At 38.9% G+C, this 24,724-nt stretch overlaps 1 protein-coding gene across 4 annotated transcripts in view; it reads right to left on the bottom strand.

Moving 5' to 3' along the window:
- Positions 1 to 1,166: 1,166 nt before the first annotated feature.
- The window catches only part of MED14 (mediator complex subunit 14), a 35,283-nt gene continuing 11,725 nt past the window's right edge, over positions 1,167 to 24,724 (bottom strand). The window contains exons 9-31 of one of the 4 annotated variants that reach the window (XM_068916472.1): positions 24,532 to 24,682; positions 22,466 to 22,577; positions 21,634 to 21,759; positions 20,939 to 21,017; positions 19,384 to 19,543; positions 18,901 to 19,095; positions 18,323 to 18,457; positions 17,849 to 17,925; positions 15,681 to 15,841; positions 15,261 to 15,407; positions 15,069 to 15,160; positions 13,681 to 13,833; positions 13,192 to 13,461; positions 11,709 to 11,864; positions 11,048 to 11,159; positions 10,255 to 10,386; positions 8,976 to 9,158; positions 8,060 to 8,295; positions 7,034 to 7,213; positions 6,720 to 6,827; positions 6,174 to 6,299; positions 5,338 to 5,527; positions 1,167 to 1,759 (exon numbers count right to left, since the gene is read on the bottom strand). In XM_068916472.1, the coding sequence (XP_068772573.1) occupies positions 1,686 to 1,759; positions 5,338 to 5,527; positions 6,174 to 6,299; positions 6,720 to 6,827; positions 7,034 to 7,213; positions 8,060 to 8,295; positions 8,976 to 9,158; positions 10,255 to 10,386; positions 11,048 to 11,159; positions 11,709 to 11,864; positions 13,192 to 13,461; positions 13,681 to 13,833; positions 15,069 to 15,160; positions 15,261 to 15,407; positions 15,681 to 15,841; positions 17,849 to 17,925; positions 18,323 to 18,457; positions 18,901 to 19,095; positions 19,384 to 19,543; positions 20,939 to 21,017; positions 21,634 to 21,759; positions 22,466 to 22,577; positions 24,532 to 24,682 (3,355 nt within the window). In that variant the 3' untranslated portion in view covers positions 1,167 to 1,685. Of the gene's footprint in view, positions 1,760 to 3,283; positions 5,528 to 6,173; positions 6,300 to 6,719; positions 6,828 to 7,033; positions 7,214 to 8,059; positions 8,296 to 8,975; positions 9,159 to 10,254; positions 10,387 to 11,047; positions 11,160 to 11,708; positions 11,865 to 13,191; positions 13,462 to 13,680; positions 13,834 to 15,068; positions 15,161 to 15,260; positions 15,408 to 15,680; positions 15,842 to 17,848; positions 17,926 to 18,322; positions 18,458 to 18,900; positions 19,096 to 19,383; positions 19,544 to 20,938; positions 21,018 to 21,633; positions 21,760 to 22,465; positions 22,578 to 24,531; positions 24,683 to 24,724 lie in introns of those variants that run through there. The other 3 variants (XM_068916483.1, XM_068916500.1, XM_068916490.1) reach the window with 3 other exon arrangements.

Raw genomic sequence — 24,724 nt, 5'->3', positions numbered from 1 at the left:
ACTAAGAAAGCTAGAGTGATCACATGAAAGAGAAGAAATTAAAACTGCACTTGTAAACATGCAAGATCATTTCTTTGGAAGAAACAATAGTGTTGTTGGGGAGCAGGAAACGCTTCCTCTATCTAGTAGCATTTTCCTTGAGAATTAAATTATTTAGGATAAGGGCTTAAACTGTGAAATATGTTGAGAGAAGTGGTGTATAAATGAGTAATACCATTCTTCCCATATGGTCAGGTTGCGAATGTCATTTCATAACCCTGTCAAGTGCGTTTTTTCCTCTCCTATTACCTATGGCAACAGCTTAAAAAAAAAGTAAAATAAAAATGTTGCAACAGTTGCAGGGGCAGTAGCCAGCCTCAAATTCAGTAAAGCAGGCCAGAAAAGGGTTTTTTAAATTATTTCGAAACATCCTTTAGCCGAGCAGGGAGCTAACAGAACCCTCTGCGAGAGCAGTGAGGTAGAGCAGCAGAAAGCTACGCTTGCAGGAATCTGAAAAAATCAACTTGAACTCAGAAAAACTTGGGAATACCAATGAATGCAAACAAACAAATGACAATAACTCCTTAAGCTGCTAATTTTCCTTACTGTACAACAAGGGACTGTTCCTTCAGTCAACACTAACAGAGTTACCTACATCCAATTCAAAACATTAAACGTGAGGTTGTTTCCACAGTTATTGGTTATATTCAGCTTTCTCGGATCAGCCTCTCCAATTTCATGGCATAAAGGTCAAGCTTCTATCTTCCCTTCCTTTACAATATGACCATTAATCGCATCTATTACTACAAAGTCTTCAGTAATAAGAGTTCCATGGCTGTTCAAAAAAAGCAGGCGCTTCCTAACTCTGTGCCTGCTTCTGGGACAGAACACAGGTAGTACTTAACAAGAGGAAGAGCTGAAGCACCGTTTTAAATAACAACGGTTATCTATACACTGAGGAAAGTGGACAAACAGCTTTCCTATGATTTGGAACCAATCAAAACCATTGAGTAAATGAATAATTCTGGAAGGGAGGGGGAAAACAGTTTTTTTCTTTGTTTTTCAGTTAGGTGGGTGTGTGCACGTGAAAACAGCATTACGTACAGAGATTTCCAAGCAAGCATGAACGCAAGAGATCTGGCCAGTGACTACAGTGGAGAGGAATAAAGTTTAAGATTATACAACATCCAGTTTAAGATTTTTTAATCCAGTTTATTAAATATTGCTTTTTGGGGACATGTTTACAACAAGCCCAAATAATTTGTTTAAGGATTCAAAGCAGTCATATTAAAATACAGCTTCAATATAAAGTTTGTCACAGTTTTACAGTATTCAAAATGACAGACCTGCCTTAAAAAAAGACTATTACACCAAAACATAAGAAAAACAGAAACAAACAAGTTTGGCATTTTCATAATCTTTATAGTATAAAACAGAATATTAAATCTATTACCAGCAAGCTGATACTTCAATCTATTACCTAGTCTGAAGTGTCTCCCATTAAAACACACTATACAACAGCACTATACAAAAGTCGTGGTGATACTCATTTGATGAAAGTGCATCCCTGAAAGTTTGCCAGTTTATTATATTTAGCTCTTAAAAAAGGTAAAATTAAAACGTCCTCTTTTAACTGAAGGCTTATTTCAGAGAGATTTTTTTTTTTTGCTGTTTTGTCTCACTTTTCAGCCTTCTTTTAAAAGTGTCTATGGACGCCCACCAGGGGGCAGCGTAAGATTAACCATCAAATCACGAACTGCTGCAAATATTGTGCATTCACCTAGAACAGGGAAAAAAGATGTATTAGCACAACACAGAACATGAATTCAACAGTCAGGGGTTAATTCTAACAAGTACACAAACAAGTGTGCCACTCAGACCCCATCCATACTGGGAATCACCCTACGCCTGCTAATGTGCTTTAAAATGCAGCTAACACTGAGATTATAGGCCAACACGGGAAGGGGCTCACAATAAAACAGTAAGTGCAACTTGCAAATCCCAGTTACCTCCAAAGTCAGGATTTGTACTGCTTTTAACTGAAGGAACACTTGCTCCCTCAGCAGCTAGTCTCTTGTTCACAAAACTGCAAGAAACCACTGACAGCAGCTCTTAACTTTTAATAGCTTTTGAATGTCGTGAATCCATCGTTAAGATTTATCATACGGGATTATTATAATCCGTATTTTTCTGAATGCTGTTAATCAAAAGCACGTCTGTGCTTATCAAAAAGCTTTTCCAAGTTCTATTTGTGTCGATTAAGAGCAGAATCTAAACATTTCAAAAGACTCAAGTCTGAAACAGAGCTGGAACATGTTTTCTTGTCCTAAGCCTAGATTTAAAAGCAATTCTAACTCAAAGACTAGACAAAAGTCAGAAATCTTTTTCAGATGAATTGCCCTGACTCTAGCCTTCACTGCTACACTACAAAATAAATGCAAAAAAAAAAAAAAAAAAAAAAAACAAAAGGAACTGTTTCAACTTGCTGAAGTCTCATACAAGATCAATCACAGCAGTTTCAAGTTTCAACAGCGGCATTTTTTGACAAAGATACAGACATATTCTGAAATGGTTCGAAAAATTAAAATCACCAGAAGAGGGTTTAATTAGCCCAACAAAAGGTGAAAAACTAGGCAGCTGTAACTTTGATCTACTGTTTCATGATAAGAGAATACAGTTAATTCCCACTATTGTACCCTGTCACCGTGGGCTGAGTTTTTCCTGCGTATTTTTAAAAACATCAGTTAGAAGACGCTGAACTTCATTGCGGAGCAACAGTGTGAGCTACGTGATAAGAGCAGAGCATGTTGGGATGCATTAATCCTAACTACCAAACTAGTGATTCCCAATACTATTTTGGGCAAGTCATTATCATATCAAAGCTCACATCCAGCTACAAATCTGGGCTAAACACCATCCACAGCACCACTGAAAACCAGACTTTGAGGAATGCTTAGCAGTCAAGTGTTTTGAAAAACACCACACAAGTCCCCTAAGCTCCCCTCTAAGGGTCACCCCCTGCATCTTGTAGGGACCTTCTTTCCTTGCCAGACTGAGCTCTGCTACACCGGTTGTAGACTTACAGCCCAAGTTAACCCTGTTATTCCAGGGCAGTGATTCCATCAGGGATTCTGCCCTTTCTCAGTTCACATAACTCCTGAAAAGAGTATTTTTCCCCCCAATGGAGGCATGGGTAAAATGCTCTCAGAAAGACAGCATATTCACAATGAGTCAACGTTTTTCTGTTAAACACAGCTTAATGTGTTTGCCCACAGATCTGAAAATAAAACTCTTCCAGAAGAACTTACTTTTCAGTTACTAACATTTTATTAAGAGGAAAATTAAGCTTAATACAAAATAACTTTCTCACAAAGAGAGAAAGGTAAAAAAGATACAACTAAAATGAGGCAACACTGATTATGAGTTACAACAAAAGTGCCAGCATATCAAATGTGCATTGTGGGAAGCCCTGGTCCTTTCTGACTGAAAAGACAAAGAATCCACTTAACCAAGCAAATTGCAGAGAATGCAGCAGAAGAGCTAACACACAGGTAGGAAGATCCTGGAGAGAGCAGTAACAGCATCATAAGAGAAAGGATGTGCATCTGGGATCTCCCATGTACTGCTGTTGTAAAAGGAGAAGGCTACCAGTTATTTACTCTCATTTCCTAAGGTTGCTCTCCTATGCCTTTCAACAGCAAAGCAAAGAAAGTATCGTATACTTTTCTACTGGATATAATAATGTAAGTTTTGATGATGAAAACACAGGAAACTAAGATGTCCTCAGGGAAGACTTTTTTTTTTTTTTTTTTTTTTAAAAAAGGATGAATATAGACACATTCTTTCTATTAGAAGTGGGAGGAAAGTCCACCAGAAATGTCCTCTGCTCACGCTCAGCTAGCTATATTCTTCTTTGCCTGGACGAGGTCCTGCTTGGAGCCACACGCTCTTTCTATATGGACTTTTTCTTGTCTGTGTTCTGCTCCCTGTACTGCATTGATAGATTCCATCCAGATTTGTGTGACACACAAAAAATTGTCCGCCCTCATCTGCCTACTGATCAAGAAGACATCTCACCTGGGATACTCCACAGTAGCTCTGACAATTGCTCCCTATGCTGTGCCATTTTGTGGAGGGTTAATCTTAAAATACAAAAGCAAAACAAGTGTTTACCCCTCCCACTAGAACTAAATGGGGAAACACTTTCCAAAAGAAACACTCAACATTTATTCAACGTATCATGAAAAAAATGTACTATACAACCAATAGTTCTAGCCCATCACACACAGAACTCTTATAGGTAAGCCCACATCCCGTTAAGGCTCTCTCTCTCCTATTTACCTACGCTACATGCTAACTAGAAAATGCATGTTTAATATTAAGCTCATCACAATTTTCAGAAGCGTATGCATATCCATACCAATATAACATAAACATTACTTATCTTCTAGCACTTCAAATATACCATCAAGCATAGTAAAAGTTACGGCACAACAAAATGAATAAATATACAGAACAAAAGTAGAATTCAACCTCTGGATTCACGACTTCAATCTATTCACTGGGTTATACGGAAAAAGGCTTTGTTCTTCAGCATGCAACTACAGCAGAACTGAAAGCTTTCGTTCTTACAAGCCATTTGTGTATTAGGTTCCCAAACCATCACTTGTAGACAACACGCTGCCCAAAGAACCTGCTGGTGTTACTCAGCGTCATCAGATATTAACTAAATGAAAAGTAAGACCAACAGGAGGGAGAGCAAAGAACCACGCTGTTCACAGTGCATCATCCCGAGGCCAGGGAACATTCAGAACAATCTATTTAGCTCAAACACCTCACAGCACATTTGCTGGACAGAACTGTATGCACCTCTGTTAGTGTACGCACTGACAGAAGTGCGTACAATCACTTCAGCTACTTTTTATCATTCACAGTACATGGACAAGTTTTGACAATTATTTTAACATCCCTTTATTCTACTGTTAAGCTCAATAACTTTGTAGTTAACCATGAAAACTGATACTTAACCACAGTGCATTTATTGTGATTCATTCTGGGCCCATTTGTTAAAATATTATGACTGCTGCTATGCAGCAGGAGTTAGGCCAACAAGAGCCGCATTCTGTCCCTGTGGCAAAACAGGGAAATAGTTTGTATCAATGTAACCTTCTGGCATAAATGTCCACTGCACTGCCAGTACTAGCTATTAAGTTATATATTGCCTGCCACATCAGGACTTTGTGATCACTAAGGACATCGAAATCAAGGAGAATTGAGACTTAGAGATTTAGTTTTACACTGGCGATTTGTCACAGATGCCTGGGTGGACAGAATATATCTATTGGACATGTACAGTACCTGGTCGTGGAGAATTCAGTTCAGCAAACCTCTTTAGAATATTGCTAACCATCATTGGAGCAGCAACAGAAGAGTTCTGTTGCCTGGGAATGTCAGCCTGTTGAGTTGTACCCGAAGCCATATCATAAATAATTGGGACAATAATACTAACAGCTTCCTGCGGGACTGCCGTTTTCTGTGTTAGCTGAAGCTGTGGGCAAAACAAAAAACGCGTTACATTGAACTACCTACATCATCACAACTTCTAACACAGTTAAATCTCCAGACCTACAGCCTGTGTTCCTTTCCACCTCCCTCAGTTTTCAGACATCAATTCTGCAACTGATAAGTCTTCACCCAGTTGCAAACTATTTTGCTCTTGAAGTCACCCTGCACTGAACATTCCTCAGAGATCACAATAATACAGATCTGTTCTACCCATCTCCATTCCTGATTTACTTTCCCAGCACCACTGGTGTATCATTTTGTATAAGCAGTAAGTGCCTCAAAGAATAAACCTCCCCCCCACCTCTCCCAATTTTAGCATACAAAGATGATACCCACAGGCCACAGGAAACAACTTTAGGATATACAGTTTAACATTTCTACAAGGAGCACAAAAGGAAAACCAGACAAGAAGTTACATTAGAGTTGCTATGACTTTTATACAAAGGGGAATAGGAGTACTCACTGAGCTTGCTACAGAAGAGAGGCATGCAACCCTACGCTTCCAAACAGCACAACATTTTTTAGCTTCTACAGTTATCAGACATAACATCCATATATTTTGCCACAACTGGTGATCATTTCAAACACATGCAGCCCACAGAAAATTTAAAACAGATAAGTCTACTTACAAAAAACAACATTTTGGACTTCAGCACAACAGCAGGTGTTCCTGGAGGAGCAATTGGCGGTGCACTGGGAGGAATTGTTAAACAAAACTGCACGTTCCATTTCAGCTGACTTGCCTGATCAGGGAACTGTTTAAAGGCAGCACCACAGAGAAAGAATAGCACAAGTCTCACGTCAGTGACATACATGTCTATGAATTAGTAAGTAGAATATGCCTCTCTACCTAAACTTACAGATGTCCCCAGGTTTAGCACAAGTGAGAATATGTCTGAAAGAACTGAACATATAAACAAGAACACATTCAGGAAGGTTTTACCCAGGCTAACATATACGCTTATCATACAGAGGCGTGCCTGCAGTTTCTTAAGTTCATCAGTTTACAGGAGAAATTTTGGGAGTTTCCAGGAGAGCTTACAGTAAATTTAAAATTTCTCCATTAATGCTGACTAGCACATACACAAATTTAGAGTAATTCATGTGTTTATAAATATAGTACCTATTTTTTCAAGATAGTAACTGAAGCGGAATGAACGAAACGGAACACTTACCAGCTCAAGTTTCATGATGTGTACACAGTCCCTGAGGATGTGTGTTGGAGCCCCTAGTAATTTTGTGAAGGCTATCAGTGTGTTTGCTTTAAAAGGTGGTCCTGCAACCTAGAGTGTTAAGACACCAATTAATATTGCTTATTTAGGCAAAGCTGTATCATTCAATATCACAATCAGCATGCATAGCTGTTAAGCTTTTACTTTGCAGCCCTTATGTGTCAGTATTCCCAATGAAAGTCAGCAGAATCACTCAGAACAATCACGGCTTAAAAGCAATGCCCCAAAATTTGAACGTTAGTAATCTAAGTACATACTCTTGTTTCAAAGAACTTCTCCAAAACTTGTAACTCCTCTGATTTCCACTGTCCTGTATTCTCAGGTGTTACTTTTAGTTGCAAGGTCTGGTTGGTTTTGGGATTGAGAGCAACCCTGCACTTCAGTGCCTCTGTCTTAAACATAATTACACCCGGTTCATTGGAGTTTATTAATTGTAGCTGTATGAAAAGAAATATCACATTCAATTAGTCAGTCACTAAACAGCATGAATACACACGCGTTCACTCCCAAGAGTCTAGAGATTAATCTGCCCATTCCCCAAAAAGAAAGCATTCAGCCACACAGAAACGTATGATATTTATACAAGGGTCAAAATTGCCTTGAGAATGAAGCTAATGCAAGATTACTCTTCTTTCTCTGTTCCTGAATCAATGCCAAAATAATAAAGTAGTACACATTTTTCTGTCCTAAACCCTAGGCAACGTTCACGGCAGAGTACTTCAGTTATTGCCAGCTGGTAACTAGTTTCTTGGGCATTCCTGCCTAGTAGCAGCATCCAGAGCAACTCTAGGGCTATTTCTAGTTATTTAACAACTAACATGCTAAACTCAGAGAAGCCATGGCATTAGCAAATATGGTTGCAGTCTTACTATTATATCAATTATCATATTTCACCTGACAAAATAGGTTTTCCACTTTTTCTGTGGAAAAGAAACAAAGCTAAATGCTTTTTTAAAATTTTTGACACTTGAGACAACAAGATTCAGAAACATACCATAGCAAGTCCAACAGTAAATACTTCTAATAAGGCTAGAGTTCAAGATACGTGTCTCCAAACTAGATGCTAAAAACGTATGTTCCAACTAGGAAAATGGAAACACTAACTAGCCCCAACAGTATTCTGAGCTGTTCCCTGATTTTACTGTTGGCAGCTCTGAGAAAGGAGATAAGTTATATCTGAAGCAATTCACTTTGCATCTGACTTGAAAGACATGGCATGTAGAAGCATGAAAAAGAACAGCTGTAAAGTCATGCTTGCAGGTCAATACTAGTTTAAACCATACCGTTTCCTGTTGGATGATCCTCTGAAGATGTCTCCTCATAATAACTGATCCAAGGAATCGCTCAAGAGGGGAACAGAGATAGCTGCCAGCTAGTCCTGGCACAAGCCCAGGGGTAGGAGAGGGCAACAGTAGAATATTCAAGGCACTGTGGGTGAGGATTGTGGGTATGGATGCAGCCCAAGACCGTTGAGGTAGTTTACGAGGTGGAGGCATGCTCGTCGGCATTGTTTGGGAACCTATTGGTACGGAAAAGGTACTTACAGTAAGCATTGCTTTAAGCAGAAATGTAAGATATGCGTTCATTTTATTTGCTGCCACTGTATAAGCAATAAGCTTTCTGTGCCAAAGCCTAATCTTTCTCGTTTAAGAATGTGGCTGCCCTAGGGATAGGTCTTCAACAAAGCAAAGTCAAGGAATTAGAGCTTTCACCCTTCACCCATGCAAAGAGTTTCAGTAACATTCAGTTCTATTCCTCTTTCTTCAGCATGCCAGCAGATACAGACTTTGTACAACAAACCGAGTGAGATGTAAAGATAGCTAAATCAGTCTTGCAAGAACAGCATTACAGCTCTATAATGTAAAAAGTTACTTTCCAGATAGGCAAATACACCTAGCGTTGCTTTCATTCTGAAGGATTTTTCTCACAGTCACAGAGCTCAATAGTTTAAGGCTAATTTCTACAGCTCAGCAGGAGACCTGAATCCTGTTAAAATTTACGCTCTATGATTTGACTTGTTTTCCAATTTGTTGTAAAAGAGCTGACTAGGCCAGAACGAAGGCATCATTTCCTTAGATATTCCACTGCACAAGGGCATTGAGGGCTGTTAGGCCGAGACACAAAACTACCAAAAGGACAGAACTAGAGATGTTCACAACACGAGTGTTTCACAGTCATAATACTGTTAACGTGACCTACTTGTTCCAGCTCGTGGGGAATGAGAGGCATCTGGGACGGGTGAATGAAGGGAAGGGTTGGCTGGTGACATTCCAGGCATCCGTGCTGCTGGTGAGGGACCAGAGACCTGGGGAGATCCTGGCCAGTTCCCTGCACGCTGACTGGGTGACATCATTGTGTATGGTGAGCTTGGGTCTATGGTACCTATAGATGTTACAAGACCATCATCATCTTTAAAAAGAAAAATTAAGGTTTTCTAATCTAGAAATTTTAAAAAATGCTTACCAAAATCTGTAAAATACTAATAGCAGAAATATTTGCAGTCTTTTAGACTACATTTTACAAGCATATTAAAAAAAAAAAGGGTAATAAGCGTGTGTGGGTTGGAGCGCTCATGAGATCAGGATTTAAGTTCAAGTGTTTCCTGGTTGTATTTTTTTCAAAAAATAAAATAAAATAGAATATTAAGGCAAATCAATATATTTAACGCCTATTTAGGACTGAACTAAAAAGAGTTCAGTCCTAAGAGAGTAAAAGAGAGTCCCTATGGACTGTGCCTTCTACTGCTCCTTAGTGAATGAAAGCCTCAGCTAAACTGTTCTTTAGCTATTAAGTATCAAGATAAGTTATCTTCGTAGAAGTACCTTTGCATTAGTACTCCCTTAAAAGACTAATTGGAGCAAGGTTCTTAAACAGTCTGTTGTATATCTATTTCACTTTGCTACCTTGCCAATTACAATGGTGCGCTAAAGTTCTGATCTGAACTGTTAGTTCACTGTGATCTATGGAGCAGTTTCCAATGTATGTGATTACAACCCAATTGTTCTGGCAGTTTTCAAAAAATAAAGGAAAGGAATAAGAGACATTTTGCTTGCGTATATGTATTTCAAACCAGCAGGACTTTTTCAAACTGCAAGCATTTGAATTTCTAATCTGTCCCAGCTGTTTTTCCAGAAGACTTAAACAATGAAAATAAACCAACTAATCTAACAGGAGACTGCTCATTTAAAAGACGCAGACAACTAAGAAGCTGCAGCCATTATTTAACTGAAAGTCCACATAGAATTTCCACAAATTAGTAAGCAGGAAAGAGCGCGACTGATACTCAACTTCTAAAATGTTAGAAACGCCTCCACATGCCATGCAGCTACTTTTAACTACTGTTAACAAGTACATCTACAAAAGCAGCTACTTAAGCCAATAAATATTATTTTTTCCCAATTAAGTTAAGTCTGCTCAGTTTTCAGAGGCAAATTTGCTCTCCCTGTCACCACCTATACATGCCAGTAAAAGAACTCACCATGTGGGCTGGCAAAGTTAGCTGTTTGTCCCATTGTGATTCCAAGGGAAGAAGGTGAAGGAGTTGGACCAAACGACGCTGGTGATGGTGCTCTTAAAGCTCCACTAGGTGAGCTCGCAGCATGCAGATTTCCTAATCAAAGATACCAAGTCACTTATCACACACATTTCCCATTGCTCTGATACAAATTTTTCTATTGCCTGTTACAGTTATCTCCTCTTTAGGGAAATGACAAACAAAACGCACTAGAATCCCCTCCTGCACTCACAGGCTGCATTTTATACAGGCTGCATGAGGATTATATTTTCCAGATTGATTCAGCACATAAAACAAGCTTTCCAAGATACTCAGCTTGCAGAATGGCATTCTCCTCCTCCCCATCCAACTCTTCCCCAAATTTAGATATTATCTGGTTTTTGCACTATAATGGCTAGGAATAGAAAGCTAAGCTTTTCTGAAGAAAAGCTTTTCTGAAGAAACAGGTATTAAATGAACAGGTTTTGATAAGCCTAAAGCCTTTTTATAAGCCTTAAAACAGTCCCAAGGCTTCATGTTGAGGTAAAAATATTACATAACTACAGATGATAGTTTCGCTGCATGTATTCTTTGGTTTCAAAATGCACTTTCCAAAACATGCATGGCAAGTCCTCCCTATTTGTCACATTGTAAGATGCATTACCTTGGTTAACTCGGAGCTAAGCACAGACTGAATAATAAAAAAAAGCACATATTAAAAAAAAGCAGCTGTGCATTCCCAGCACATGATTAGCGCACAAACTCTAGCCCATCTTACCTGGTGACTGTGTGTGCATCATAGATGGAGATGGCGTCACCGTGTTGTGATAGGAGGTGGGTGGAGAAGTAAGAGGATATGCTGCCGATGCTCCTGCCTGTTTTGCAAATGGCTGTAAGCATCAACATAGGACAATGAAAATTGTTCATCATTTTGTATTAAAACTAAAGTATGTGCAGCGGAAGACTAGTGCGAATTTGGACTCTATTGATGAGCTCTGACAGGTTCATCAATATTCTACTTCCTATACCACCTTGTTCAGAGCTCACCATTATTTTTTCAGTTTTTTTTTTTTTATTTAAGCCATATAAACACAGGCGTTATACCTCTGCACCTCATAACTCCTTATCTGGCACCTCAAACAGAAAAGCCTTCTGCTCTCTCTCCCCCCACCGATATCTTCTGTCTTAAGTCATAGTTTTTCCCCTTCAATCCTTTGCTTCCAAGGGAGCAAGTCGCAAGCGACCCTCCAAAGCTGCCGTCGATATGCTATGTGCTCCCTATGCTGCAATGAGAAGTGATCAAATTAATACATTTCCCACCAAGGGCAAGTTTTATACTCTCCTTTCACTTTTTATTGCCAATCCTTTCAGAAGCTAAGCTCTTAAAAACCTGTAGCTGTGGAAGACAATCAACGTTTCTTATTTTGCCTGGATGTTACCTGTTGTTGAGGTTGCTGCGGTGGTTGCTGGGGTTGGAGCTGCGATATCAATGAATCCATCATGTCACCTCCAATAGGAGAAGGTGGATTATCATCTTCATTTACAGATCGTCTTCGCGCATCCTGATTGCTGTCAACAAACATGTTCAGGAACGTCTGTGGATAGATCAGTTTTGTTAGTAAACGCTTTCCCCAGTTAAATTTTATTATATAATTAAGCACAGTATTTTGGGGGGTTTAATACTACCTTTACCAGCCACAGCACATAAACAGGTAGGTCTCTAGAATCAACTACTAGTCATACGCTATATTAATAGCTTAAAAAAAAAAAATCCATAAACATAGCTTCTCAGTGGATGTTTAAGTTTATACTTTCCTACCTTTTTCTTTTCTATTTATTTTAGAAGTCTTACATGACCACCAAACAAGAAATCTTGCTCATTAACTTGAAATATGTCTCGTTATCTGAAGATATTTTTTCCTTAAGAAATAACAAACGGCCTGCACTTGGAAATAGCCCTTTCCGTTCCTACACTCCTGCAGTTCTACAGCTGCTCCAGAATGACTCATCAGTAGCTACTGGCCTGTTGCACTACACCTAAAACTGCCCTGTTGGGGTAAGGGTACACAGGTCACCTCCTCCCTAGCATTCTCTTGCACCCAGAGAGCGATTTACCAACCCTCTTGAACAACCCCCTCCTTTACCTTTCCTTACACTTTCTACTGGTATCTACACCCCTTTCCTCTTCCCCTTATTCTTCTGCTTAGAACTGTTGAGAAAAATAGATTTTGAACAGTTATATGTTTAGGATTAGTTAAATGCAATGTCAGAGAATCAATGTTCAGTTGTGATTGTCAGAAAGAGAGTTAGGAAACTATCTTGTTTCATAAAGGGTGCCATCTTCCAATATTTCAGTAAGGCTACGACCGGTACAAGCTGCCGTCAGCTGAGGTGTTCTGTCAAAACGGGCACAGATTCATTTTTCAGCAAGAATGAGCTAGCACCATAGCTCATAGCTAGCACCATATTAAAAATCAAAGCCACAGCCTCCTGCCACACACCAGTGGAAATCATTTTAAAAGAAAAGTATCTAGAATCATCTGATATAGAACATTTCCTCACCTGCAACAGATAAGCACTGTCCCACCACACAAATTGTGAAAGAAAGAGTCACTTTTAATCCTGAAGAATAAAACTAGCCTAGTCACAAAGCTTCAGCGAGTTTTAACAAAAGAAATGCCTACAATGGTCTCAACATTATTTTATTATGGATTTAAAAAAAAAAAAAAACCTGACACTGAATGCTAGTTGTTTTAAAGAAAATGTTTTAACTCTAATTAACAAATTACTTATAAATCAGAACATTCATGTTGTGCTCAGGGTTTTGGAAGTACTGCAACTCTCCACAAGATTCGTCAAATCCATGCTTCAGGTTAAGCTCACTTGTAATTACAACATGCCAGAAAACACAGAAAGAGTTACCTTTAACCCAGGTGCAGGGTAAAAGCCTTCGACTATTTTGCTGTTGTCAAAGAGACTGTATGCTCCATCGCGTATTGCTACAACGCCACGACTCCGGCAGTAGATGTCAATGCAGTACATATTCCTAAAAGCCAGCCTGATATGCGTGGGTGACTGTGGCAGAATTGAGAAACACTGATAGGCAGTGTTGGTGCGTTGAGTCAGACCCAGCATGGGCACAGTTGGAAGTTTGTTAATGGCATTTAACGGAGCCTGAGTGTCAAACAGAACCTGAAAGAGAACAGATAAAGAGATCAAGTAAGCTCATCTTTAAAGTAAAGGTCAGGGAAAACTTGGAAAGAAAAAGATGCAATCTTCCAGAAGCCACGTTCTTGCAATGAGGTCCATAAGCAATCATAACACGCGTGTAATTCTGAAGAGAAGGTTTTCATCTGAATCCAGATCTCAGTTATCTTACACGTTTTTTAAAAACAGTTTACAAAACGTTACCTGTAACAGCAGCACCACATTTGGTGTTTTATTAAACATCTCCTGGAGCTGGTGCAGAATTGTGTTGTGACAGTTACTGCAACCTGAGTTTGGACCAACAGTTCCCAGTGAAATGTGGAACTTCTGTAGTATGGAATTCCACTGAATGCTGATCTGCAACATCAAGAACACAAAATGATCCCGGAAACTAGAACAACTAAGCTGTTACAACAAGAAAGCTGTTCTGGTCTCACTTTTTTCTTTTCTTTTTTCCCCCCCCCTTTTTTTTTTTTTGGTTTTTCATCTGACCTCAAAAGAATCCTAACTCACCTTCACCTAAAGTTGTTCCACTTCTGAGAAAACGCTGTTGGATTTTACGTAACTTTTACATTTAGCTAGCTAGACTGTTGGCAACAGTAAAACTGGGCAGTTAAGTCAATCAAAAAAAAAAGTTGTTTCTGCCAGAGATGATGAGAGTAGAAACTAAACTCAAGAGATTCTTTCTTCAGAGAAGTGATTAATGAGTAGCTGCAGGTGGGCTGGTTTTGTCAGCCATAACACAGAAATCAGAACTGGACAAGCTAATACGTAAGGAAGTGATACGTAAAATCTACAGAGCTACTCCTGCTACTTAGTAAGATTAAATTGTCACAATAAAACATACAGAAATGCTCTTAAAAAATCAGCTGAGAATATATACACAGAAAACGCCATTCAGGATGCTACTTTTCGTCAATTGCACGCAAAGAATATATTAAGTGTGTGATAAATGCATGGTTGCTTCCTCCTCTACTCTGCACTTAATTCGAGGGTATGAGCAATTACACAGACAATTGTCACAGTAACTAAATATGCTTTAAATTCAAACACTATGGAGTACAGCCAAACAGTAAGCTAGAGTTCTGAACGATGGAACAGCACTGCCGCAAAATAATTAAGGATCGGCTCACCTGAAAGCACAACACTACATTTGAATCTTTGCTAGAGTCCTTTCTTTTAAGGCAGCATTAAGCATGTACCTTGCACTCAGTCAGATCAAAAGCTCCATATATCCTAATATGACAGTGACCAATAGCAACGCTTAAGATAAGTTTATGAGAGAAAGGCTTGCATATAACCCTGGTACACCATACCAACTTCCATCAGTCAGCAGCTTCAGAAGCATACAGAAAGAGCACACAACTATCCTTACAATTAGAAGCATATTACACAAATCCTCAAAAATTCTAAACACCTAGGAACGTAACCAATTAGTAAACCAGCAACCTTTGCATTTTCTGCATTCGCCAATACTAATTCCACAGTAACGTCATACAATGAAGTATTTGGCAGCTCAATTCCAAGAACTCTAAGCCTATCCATTCTATCCAGCCTATCCAACATCTGAAGCGCGCTTAGGAGTTACTTACTGAGCTCCCCTTGGTAGTTCCATAACAAAGGATAAGTTTTCGATAATTGTAGACACGAACTTCTGAAAAAATGTTTAAGTGGTTGGGTATGTCTTTGAAGAGAGAAAGAAAAAGAGGTAGAGTGAGAAAGCTATAGTAATCTGTAAACACATAATGAAAAGAATAATTAAAAAAAGGAAATCATTTTTGTACCTGGTAAGGATCGTGCAAACTCCAGGACACATTCATACAGCCGAGCAATACTGTTCCAGTCATTTAGAAACATCTCAACGACTTTGCGACCTCCAACTGGTTCAGACAACTGGTTTTCATACGTCAGGTAAACATGACGTGTTGGTCCTGCAGCGTTAGGAGAAGGGTAAATACTGATTAAACTAGAAGTTCCCAAACTCTGGTTTACAGACTATGGTTGAACTGTGGTAAGTGACCTAGAAGCATATTGAAATAATAAGAACGTGCCATCTCAGCAGTCAAAAGTTCCATTCAGGTGCACAGTGGCTCATTAGAAATCTTGAGGGCTGCCCATTAACACAGAGAGATTAGAGCTACTGGATCAGATTAATGCAAGATACAAAGAAACAAAATATACAAGACTTCCCAAATAAAACTTACCTTGCTCCCTGGATGAAGTGCTATTAAGTGGACAATTTGCAAACACCAGCTCAGCCACCCATGTGCGATTATTTCTACCTTGCAATCGGAAAGTGCAATCAAGAAGAGATCGGTCCAGAGCCTTCTGTGTTTCCTCATTTACACCTTTACAGGGAGGAATTCTATTCATGAAGAAAAGAGGATATCAACTGTACACAGTGCAGCTCCAAAAGTGAAATGATTAATTTAACAATTCCTGAAGGACTTAAGTAAATCTGAGCAAGAAAGAATGAACAAATTAATGGTAAAAACCAAAGACAGTTGGACTGCAGAAGAATAGTCAGATATCTTACTCCTCTTCACAAATTTTGGGGGTGGGGTGGGCGGGGGGGGGAAGAGAGAGAGAGACAGAGAGAGAGAGAGAGAGAATTACAAAAAAGGCACCCTTAGTAAAGATCAACTTTTATACAGATTTAAAACTGGCAAATTACAAACTGTTAAGAGATCAGCTGAATTGGCCTGGTCTCCTGAGGTATAAGAATGCATTGATATAAAGCTTTTATACATAGAAATAAGCTAAAAGATGAAGATAAAGAAACTTTGACAATCTGAGTTCATCAATCAGTTCTCCTCCTAGAACAAGTTATTCAAAATGCAATCAACAACCTGGCAGTTATCTTAGTACCCACTAACTTATTTATATCCCAATGTGAGAATTTAGTTTAGCAAACAGACTAAATAAAGTTTAAGTAAAAACATGCTAAATTTTCAAACCCCTGAGAGTTTATTCCAGAAATCTGATACCACCTTTAACTTCAGCTCACAAGTTCTCAGGACTTCTCTGCTCATATGCAAAGTAAAAAAGGGAGTGCCTGATACATTTAAAGTGATGTATTCATATCACTGTACATTTCTGCAGTGTGAAAGAAGTTAAGATGTTTAAATTCAAAAAGATGCATTTGTTTTTTTTAAACTGGGATAATCTGTTTTATTTGATGACATAAGCCAAAGTTTAACTGGTAGACTTAAGGTGGACTCCAGCGAGTATGAAAAGCTGGCTGGACTGCCAGGCAGAAAGCGCTGTGGTTAACAGTTCTAAATCCAACTGGAGGCTAGTTACAGCTGGCAGTCCTCAGCACTTAACACAGAGGTGAATACAATTTAACTTCACAGAGGTGAATACAATTTAACTTCTTCAATAACCTGCACGAAGCAGAGGCTTAGCAAGTCTGAAGGTGACAGGAAATTGAGGGGAGCAATCAATATGCTAGAAGGCAGGGACGCTATTCAGAGGGACCACAGCTTGCTGGAGAAATGGGTTAACTGCAATTTCATGAAGTTCAGCAAAAACAAATGCAAAGTCCTGCATTTTGAACCAAATAACCTTCCGCATAAGCCCAGGCAGGGGAGTAACTGGCTGGGTAGCAGCTCTGCATGAATGGAACCTGCGGGTCCTGAGAGACAACAAGCTGAACAGGAGTCAGCAGTATGCCCTTGTACCAGTGACAGGCGACTGCATCTTGGGCTGCATTAGTATCAGCATAACCAGGCAGTCAATGGAAGGGAGTATTTCCCTCTAGTCAGTATTTGTGAGATCACACCTCATATGCTGTGTCCAGAGAGGGCACAAAATTCAGCTGGTCATCCCTGCTTTGAGCAGAAGGTTAGACTAGATGACCTCCACAGGCCCCTTTCACTCTAAAGTGCTGTGTGATTCTAAAACACTTTGCTCTACAAATTCTTTATCATGCAATGGTCCTTTTTGGGATTTCTTCATCTTCCTCTGGAATGTTAGAAACTGGGCACTATCAATCAATATATGGAGTTAAGCAGGTCTCTGATCTAAAATTGCAATTCCATGTTCACAAATCATTGCACCATATCTTCCTTAGCACTGCTGAGATTTTAGGCCTGAGGACTGCCAGGAACTGTTCTCAGAGTTCCCTAGTTTAAGCTAATGAAGGAAACGAACCCAATTTATGCTCTTAAGTCTATACTTCTTTGCCCTTTCTCCAGTATCCTCCTCTTCTTCACATGGCTGTGCAAGACTCACGACAGTTAAAAAACAGAACAAAAAAACAACTCCCAAAATGCCCAAGTTTTTTTTAGTGCTGCTCTCCAAATAACCCCTTTTTTCTTTTAGGCATATGTACAATAATAAAATCAAGCGTGGGAACACGCCCTCTTACTTTAATAAACGTATGGCATGGCTGAAGCCATCTCCTTCTACTTGTACTCCTTGGTGAGGAATGTCCATATTAGATAGCTAAGAATGAATGACAAAAACATTATCCCAAGCAAAAAGTCAAGCAAAATAACCTTTTTTTTTTCTTTTTTTGCTAAGGAGAACACATTTGTTTCACATTCAGAAGCACTGAAAAGGCAAAAATCACACTGTATAAATCTGGTATAAAGTTTTCTCCTCTCATTTTCCCTTCCCTCCAATTTTTCAAGCCTCTTCCACAGCGCTCAGTATTAGAGAGCCAGCTGCGAAAGGACTAAAGAAACCCAGTGTAAAACATCAGCCAGTCAGGCTCAGCTGCCCAAGGGAACTACAAAGTGAACGCTTCTACAACTTCTCCAAACAGTCACATACAGGTAAGGGAATCACGGGTGGTGGAAGGGGAGAAGTAAGGAAGGCAGAAACAGTGTTTAACGCATACCTCCATACGAAGCCCTATGAATGGCATATTTGTATCACACATGGCTACAATATGAGCTAGGACTTTATTGAAGGCACACATTTCTCCTGACCGTTTTGGTTTCTTAGGTTCTGTTGAACATGGATCACCGGATAACTAGAATTAAAATAAAGACAAATGTATTTGCACATTTGGAGCAAGCACTTCAAAAAGATGTCACAGAATAATGTCACTTATCCAAGTTTTAAACGAATTGTATCCTGCACACAAACTCCTCCGAGGAATTGCTTTACTTCAGGACCAAAGCAATTCATTTAAAGTAGTGTTACAGTCACCTTCTTCCTCAAAAGATTTATATATCACCAAATTTCCATATGCAAGCTAGGTCAACCTGACCCAACAAAGCAACTCTTTTTGGTCTCTTGAAGATTATGCCTACATGGCGCAACGCATATACCGGTGCAGATACCAGTGCTCTGCTTATACAAGACATCAGATATATAATTTTGGAAACAATACCACTAAAGCTGGTACTGATGTTCAGAACGTGTTTAGTTTTCACATTTTAGAACAAGCCTGACAACTTTTGAAGCACTTACCTTGCGTTTGACACCACTTTTAATTTGTTTGCCGCTTTTTGCGTCTAGTACTAGCTCTTCAATGTTTGGTTTGAACTGCTGTAGTAAAAGTGCAGTAGCAGGGCTGTCATCTCCTTCAGCATAGCTCACAGAGAGAAAATGGTATTTGTATTCTAGTTCTGTAGGATTGCCAGGAACATCAAACATCTCTACAACCTGGATTTAAACAAAGCAACTAATTGAGAAGACCCTCAAATTAAGAGTAAGAGTACCTCAGTTCCTGTCTATCCCCCCACCGCCAGTTTGCCGAGTAATAAACTTATGTCCCCTTCTTGTCATGAACCTGACAGCTTAACAAACCCATAGAGTGAAAGAAGGGAGGCAGAGGGGATAGTCAAGACTTACAGCAATCGGCTGGTTCCTAATGCTAGAGTTAACAGTACAAACTGGCTCACGTATCCATGCCTGCGAGCAAAAGATAAGAAGCATTTCTCCATTACTTACGATGTAGTACTGTGGAAGCCGAGTGAGTTTGATAAACAATTTGTGTTTGGAAAGGTTTCCCACTGGATGGCTAGCATAATTAGCCAGCTGAAGAGTTTCACTGCTCACTGTAGGTAGATGTTTTATAGACTGTTTGCAACGTTGCTGTCCAAGCCAGAACCTTGCATTGAAAGAACAGCATTAGTATACTGCTTTTCAGAGCACTAGTGTTAAATTAGGAGTCAGTCATATTCTAAGTCAACATTGATCATTGTTGCACAAATAATACACAGAATATTACACAGAAGATTCCAGGGGTTTACCTTTCCCTATCACTATCCTTACTAACTGCCATCAGCTTGGGAAACAGACAGCCATTAAAAAAAAAAAAATCTTTGCTCCAATGTGCTGGAAAGGTCAAAGCTGGATTAAGGTCACCCTGAATTATGTTATAAATGAACTCATTTGCCCGAATAAGGTTGGAAATGCAGAACCATATGCAAGACAGCAAATTTACTCTGATGTTTGGAACCAAGCTTCATTATATTCCAATGGATTTTGGCTATGGGGATAAGAGCACAAAGCCTACGCAAGCCTGAAGGGAGTTCAGAAATATACAGCTTACTGTTCAGTCAAACTTCCACTGAAAGCAGTAGTGGAAGGTATGGGTGCTCAGCACCTCTCAGTCAAGAGGTATGTTTATTCTGGTAGATACATTTTAGATAAGTTTGTTCTAAAACACATTGCAGGGAACTGCCTAGCTGCTTCAATAACTGCAACGCTGCCCAAATGAGCTAGATTTCATTTGTAACAAAGGGAGGTTGATTAGTTTCTCCAGGGTGCCAGTGCTTCACGTGTCATCGTGCTTCTTTCAGAAGCAAAATTCCTTAAGCAGAGGTTTCACTCTGAGAGTTGGTCAGAGTATTCAGAATTTCCAAAAAGACAGAGTAAGTGGAACTTAGTTTTCACACAGATGCAAACTGTATTTGTATTATTCGCCACAATCACCCATGGGAGCCAAATGTATCTTGTGTTAAGTACTAGGGGGCATCTAAATCTCAGGGATTTAAGGGGGCAAGATCAAAGGTTTAAACCAGCAGGGGTTGAAGCGTTAAAAAGAAAAATGGCTATTTAAATCATCTTAGGGCACTTCCTGGGTTTCCCCTTGCATTATGTTTCACAGAGAAACAGTAAGTGTCTGTAAGCTGTAAGTAAGCTGTAGAAACAAGGAAACTAGGAGAAAGGAAACTAGCATGAGCAAAAAATAAGATCCTCAGGAAGCAAGTGCTTTGCTACTGAGTTAAGGCGAGAAGATTTCACGCAGAGCATGCATGCAGCAATGCACGGGACTATGTGCAGGCAGGCAGACCAAAGATGACTATGGAACTGACTTCCAGCAAAAGCAGGATTTCCTCCACCCACTTAGAGGGGACAGCAAGTTCTCAAAACCACTTAGAACAGGGAGAAAGTATTTCCCTGTCTGTGCTAAAACGAAAAGCTATGCAAGCGTGTCCCTAAAAAATACACATATGGTGACCATGCTATGAAAACTAAATGGATCATTCAAGTTGCTTACTTGAGCTGCTGGAGCCAAGGAATGATGCGCTTCATATCATCATTAACAGACTTCTCTATGTCATCTAGCGTCATTTGATCTATAAGAATATTAGGTGAGTGAACAGTCTTAACATCTACATTTCACACAGAAATTTTGACCATTTGATTGAAAGTGTCTCAACTAATTTGACAATCACAATTAAGATACTCGAAGAGTGATCCATGATGCTTGTAGAACCACAGAATTATGCTACTAGGCAAATAAATTAAAACAACTCACGTTCCCCCTCCTTTTCTTAAGCAGTCTGAAACATCAAGTTAGGATTTATTACGCTGAACAACATCTCAAGAAGTGTAAGGTCCCATAACATAACTCTCAATTAGGTGCATATTACATGACTGCATCCAATAAGGGCACTGCCCTGGCAGCATGAGTCACAGAGAACATGCATTGCAAACGAAGTCTAACAAGATTTAGCCTGTCCTCCTCTTAAAAATATACCTAACTGAACTATGCATCTAAGCTCAAAGCTCAAATTCTCCATTCTTCATAAGCTCAAATACCTAGCTAATGACCTAACTGGCAGCATTCACTTGCATAACCCTTATCTACTTACAGACCTTTACAGATTTGATAAAATTGTTCACGCAAAATTACCTCTTTAACTCAGAAATCTCTCAAAATATTAAGTACAAGCTGTTTCACCTACTTACCAACGCCATGCAGCATCAGTTGAAACATTCCAGAATGGAGATCAACAAAAACATGTAGACACTCTGATCGACCGCATGGCTCCAAAATTGGAATTACAAGAGTTGGAAGAGCTGTTTCAACGAATGCTACAGAAAAATTGATGTTAATAATTTCACATAAAATTCAGACTCATTATAGTAAAACTTAACCCATTATAATCACAAAACTTTTTTTTTTTTTTAAATACAATTTACAGGAGCAATCTTTACTTGCAGTAGTCCTGAACTCAGTAAGTCTATTTGCATGTTATTGTACAGTTCATATAAAGGGGGAACTGAAGGATATAAACTCCTCTGTGAATAACATAAAATCAGACAAGTGGTGATGGTGGCGGTGCAGAAGACCGATTAAATTTAAAGGAGAAGGAGATTATAAATCCTTGAACAATTTAACTGATTGCATCAAGATTATAGGCTCAATCTGAATCCCAACAGTTTCCAGAGCATTTAGAGCAGTCTCACCTAAAGTCAGCTCAAGACAGAAAGATTAATTTTGATTCTAAGTACAAGTTTTTACAGTAGACAAATTTTAACCCTTCCCCCAGAACATAATGCATTGCCAGCTTCAGCTATTACATTACATTTGGAGGTAGATATCGTTGAGTATTTTACAGTTATCAATGCAGAACTGCTTAAAGCTAGGTCTTGTTACTTCTGAACACATTTCCCTTTATTTATGTTCATATATTTTCTATTCAGATTACTGAAAACAAGCAGCCTCAAGAAAAAAGGAAAACAACCCTAGACACAGAGAGAAATAAAACTGAAACAAAGTTCAGTAGAAAACACATACAATTGTCGTTAACATTGTAGCTCTTAAGAATGGCTTTCAGCTCCTGGAGTTTTTGATGAGATCTTGCATGGACACTGTCTATTAGGAGCTTTTCTATGGACAGGTGGTCAATCTGTAAAAAAAAAAAAAAACCCACGTACATGAACAAGTTCAACTTTGATGTGTAGACATTATGCACAAGTACACTTTAACAAAGCTACTTAGCTTAATAAGGTGATCACTTTAGAAAGAACCTTCTTCTAATTAATCTCACGTTGCTTTGCAAACCGTTCAAGATTAATCAAAACCAAATTTTATTCTAGCATATGAAAATAAACAGAGCTTTACAGCAGTACAGAATTATACAGAATTTCAGTACATGACTTTGTATACCACAATGGCCTTCCTCTGAATATTAGCTTTCCAAAACAAGGCCTTAAGACAAGTGTATCTATCCATCCACAAGAGCATTTCAACTTGGCAGCTGCTATTAGTGTTCTTCCTCAAAGAGGACTGACTAGAGCTTCCTCTTTAGCTAGACCAATTTTTCAGTAAATGAATGTATAATAACCTCCTTAGACAAGCAGACTTGTTTGTGCCATTGTTTTGTGTAGCTTTTTAAATAAACAGAAGCATAGCTTGCTAGGTCATTATAGCTCTGCAGCCATTATTTAAATACTGAAAGAGCAATGTATACACCAAAGCCAATAAAATTTTTAAGGTCAGATCAACAAGTTATAAAGGGAGTCAGCGTTAACATTGACATCTAAAATGGCTTCACATCCAATTCTACGATCTGTAGTCCTGATTCTGTAACCTTCCTTAGAGTCACCAACTCCAGTGGAACTTCAGTAGATGTTTTAAATTAAGCACATTTTCCTACATTTAGGCATAATAAAGTATCTGCACTAAATAAACTGTATATTACTGTATATTCAAACCTCTAGAAATAGAAGTCTACTATGCTCCACTAAATTTCCAACATTCCTCTGTTGCCTGAACATCTGAAATTATTGACATTCACCATATAGAGGTTTGACTGTCAACTTAAAAAGCCAGAAGGATCAAGAGGCTCAAGTACAAGGTATGTACAGAAGGTGAAGGCTATTATCAGTGGAAGGTTCTGTACAATAGGTGAATAATCCAAGCTAGAGAGAAGGTTCCCTCTGGAAACTGTAGTGACAGTTCAGGAACTACATGATTCATCACTCCAGCTCATGAATTCTCTTAAAGAAAAAAAAAAAAAGAAAAAGAAAAAACCAAAACCACCACACATCCACATACCAACAAAACAACCTCTCCTCTCCATCCCACACACACCATACAACACAACAAGGAATATAAACAGGTACTGACATCACGACTAGATTTGCTGAGGGACTTACAGATAAGCTTACTATACAGACTAGAAGGAAGTTGTTCTTAGCTACCATTAGCTGAGATCTGGAATTACCAGCAAAGTCTCATCCAAGTTGGAAGAAGGACTGCAGTTCCTCTTTTTTGGATCATTTCAACTATCCCACCTTTACCATTTAGGCATTTGCACAATAGAGAGATACAATCAAATAGGCCAGCTGACATAACCTGGTCAGTGATAATGTAAAACTAGGCTTTACGTAACACTTCTAACAAACAAGCCAGGTTCACTCTTTCGTATAACACTTCAAAACCATAACATGAGACTTTTCTAAAGGGAGAGCAACTTAAGACATACAAAGAAGCTGATTTTCAGAGAAAGGTTATACAGTATCTCCAAAACAGGAAAAGAAAGGATTGTCTCTTTATAAAGAATTTCAAACCAAACACTAACCATAACTGAAACTTGGCTACTGTTCCCCCACTCAGCATTGTCTCATTATAGAGTATACAAGACACTCAAAAAACACATTTAGTTTTCCAGATGAATTCAAGACCAATAATTCGTAACAATATAAGCTCTCAATGTAAACACATCATGACCTAGAATAACAGGTAGAAATCTTAGAAATAGCTCTTTGAAGAGAATCAAAGCAAAACAAATCCACAACACAAAGTATTTAAGTTTTTGATTTATAAAACTAGATGCCTCCTGGAAAGCAAACCTTTACCTTCATGGCTCTTTCCATCAGTTTTGAATCACAGGCTGGCAGGGGAGGCTCATGAGATATTTGTAAGGGTTTTGAGACATCAGATTCATCAATCTTAATAGTGACCTTATGAACAGATGCAGTTCCTGTTTTCCTGCCAAGGACCTGTTGGCTTAAAATAAATAGAATAATTAAAACATAATCATAATAGTAG

Source organism: Struthio camelus, chromosome 1 (genome assembly GCF_040807025.1).
Source record: "Struthio camelus isolate bStrCam1 chromosome 1, bStrCam1.hap1, whole genome shotgun sequence".
NCBI classification, from domain to species: domain Eukaryota; kingdom Metazoa; phylum Chordata; class Aves; order Struthioniformes; family Struthionidae; genus Struthio; species Struthio camelus.
This window is presented reverse-complemented; position numbering and strand designations above follow the sequence as displayed.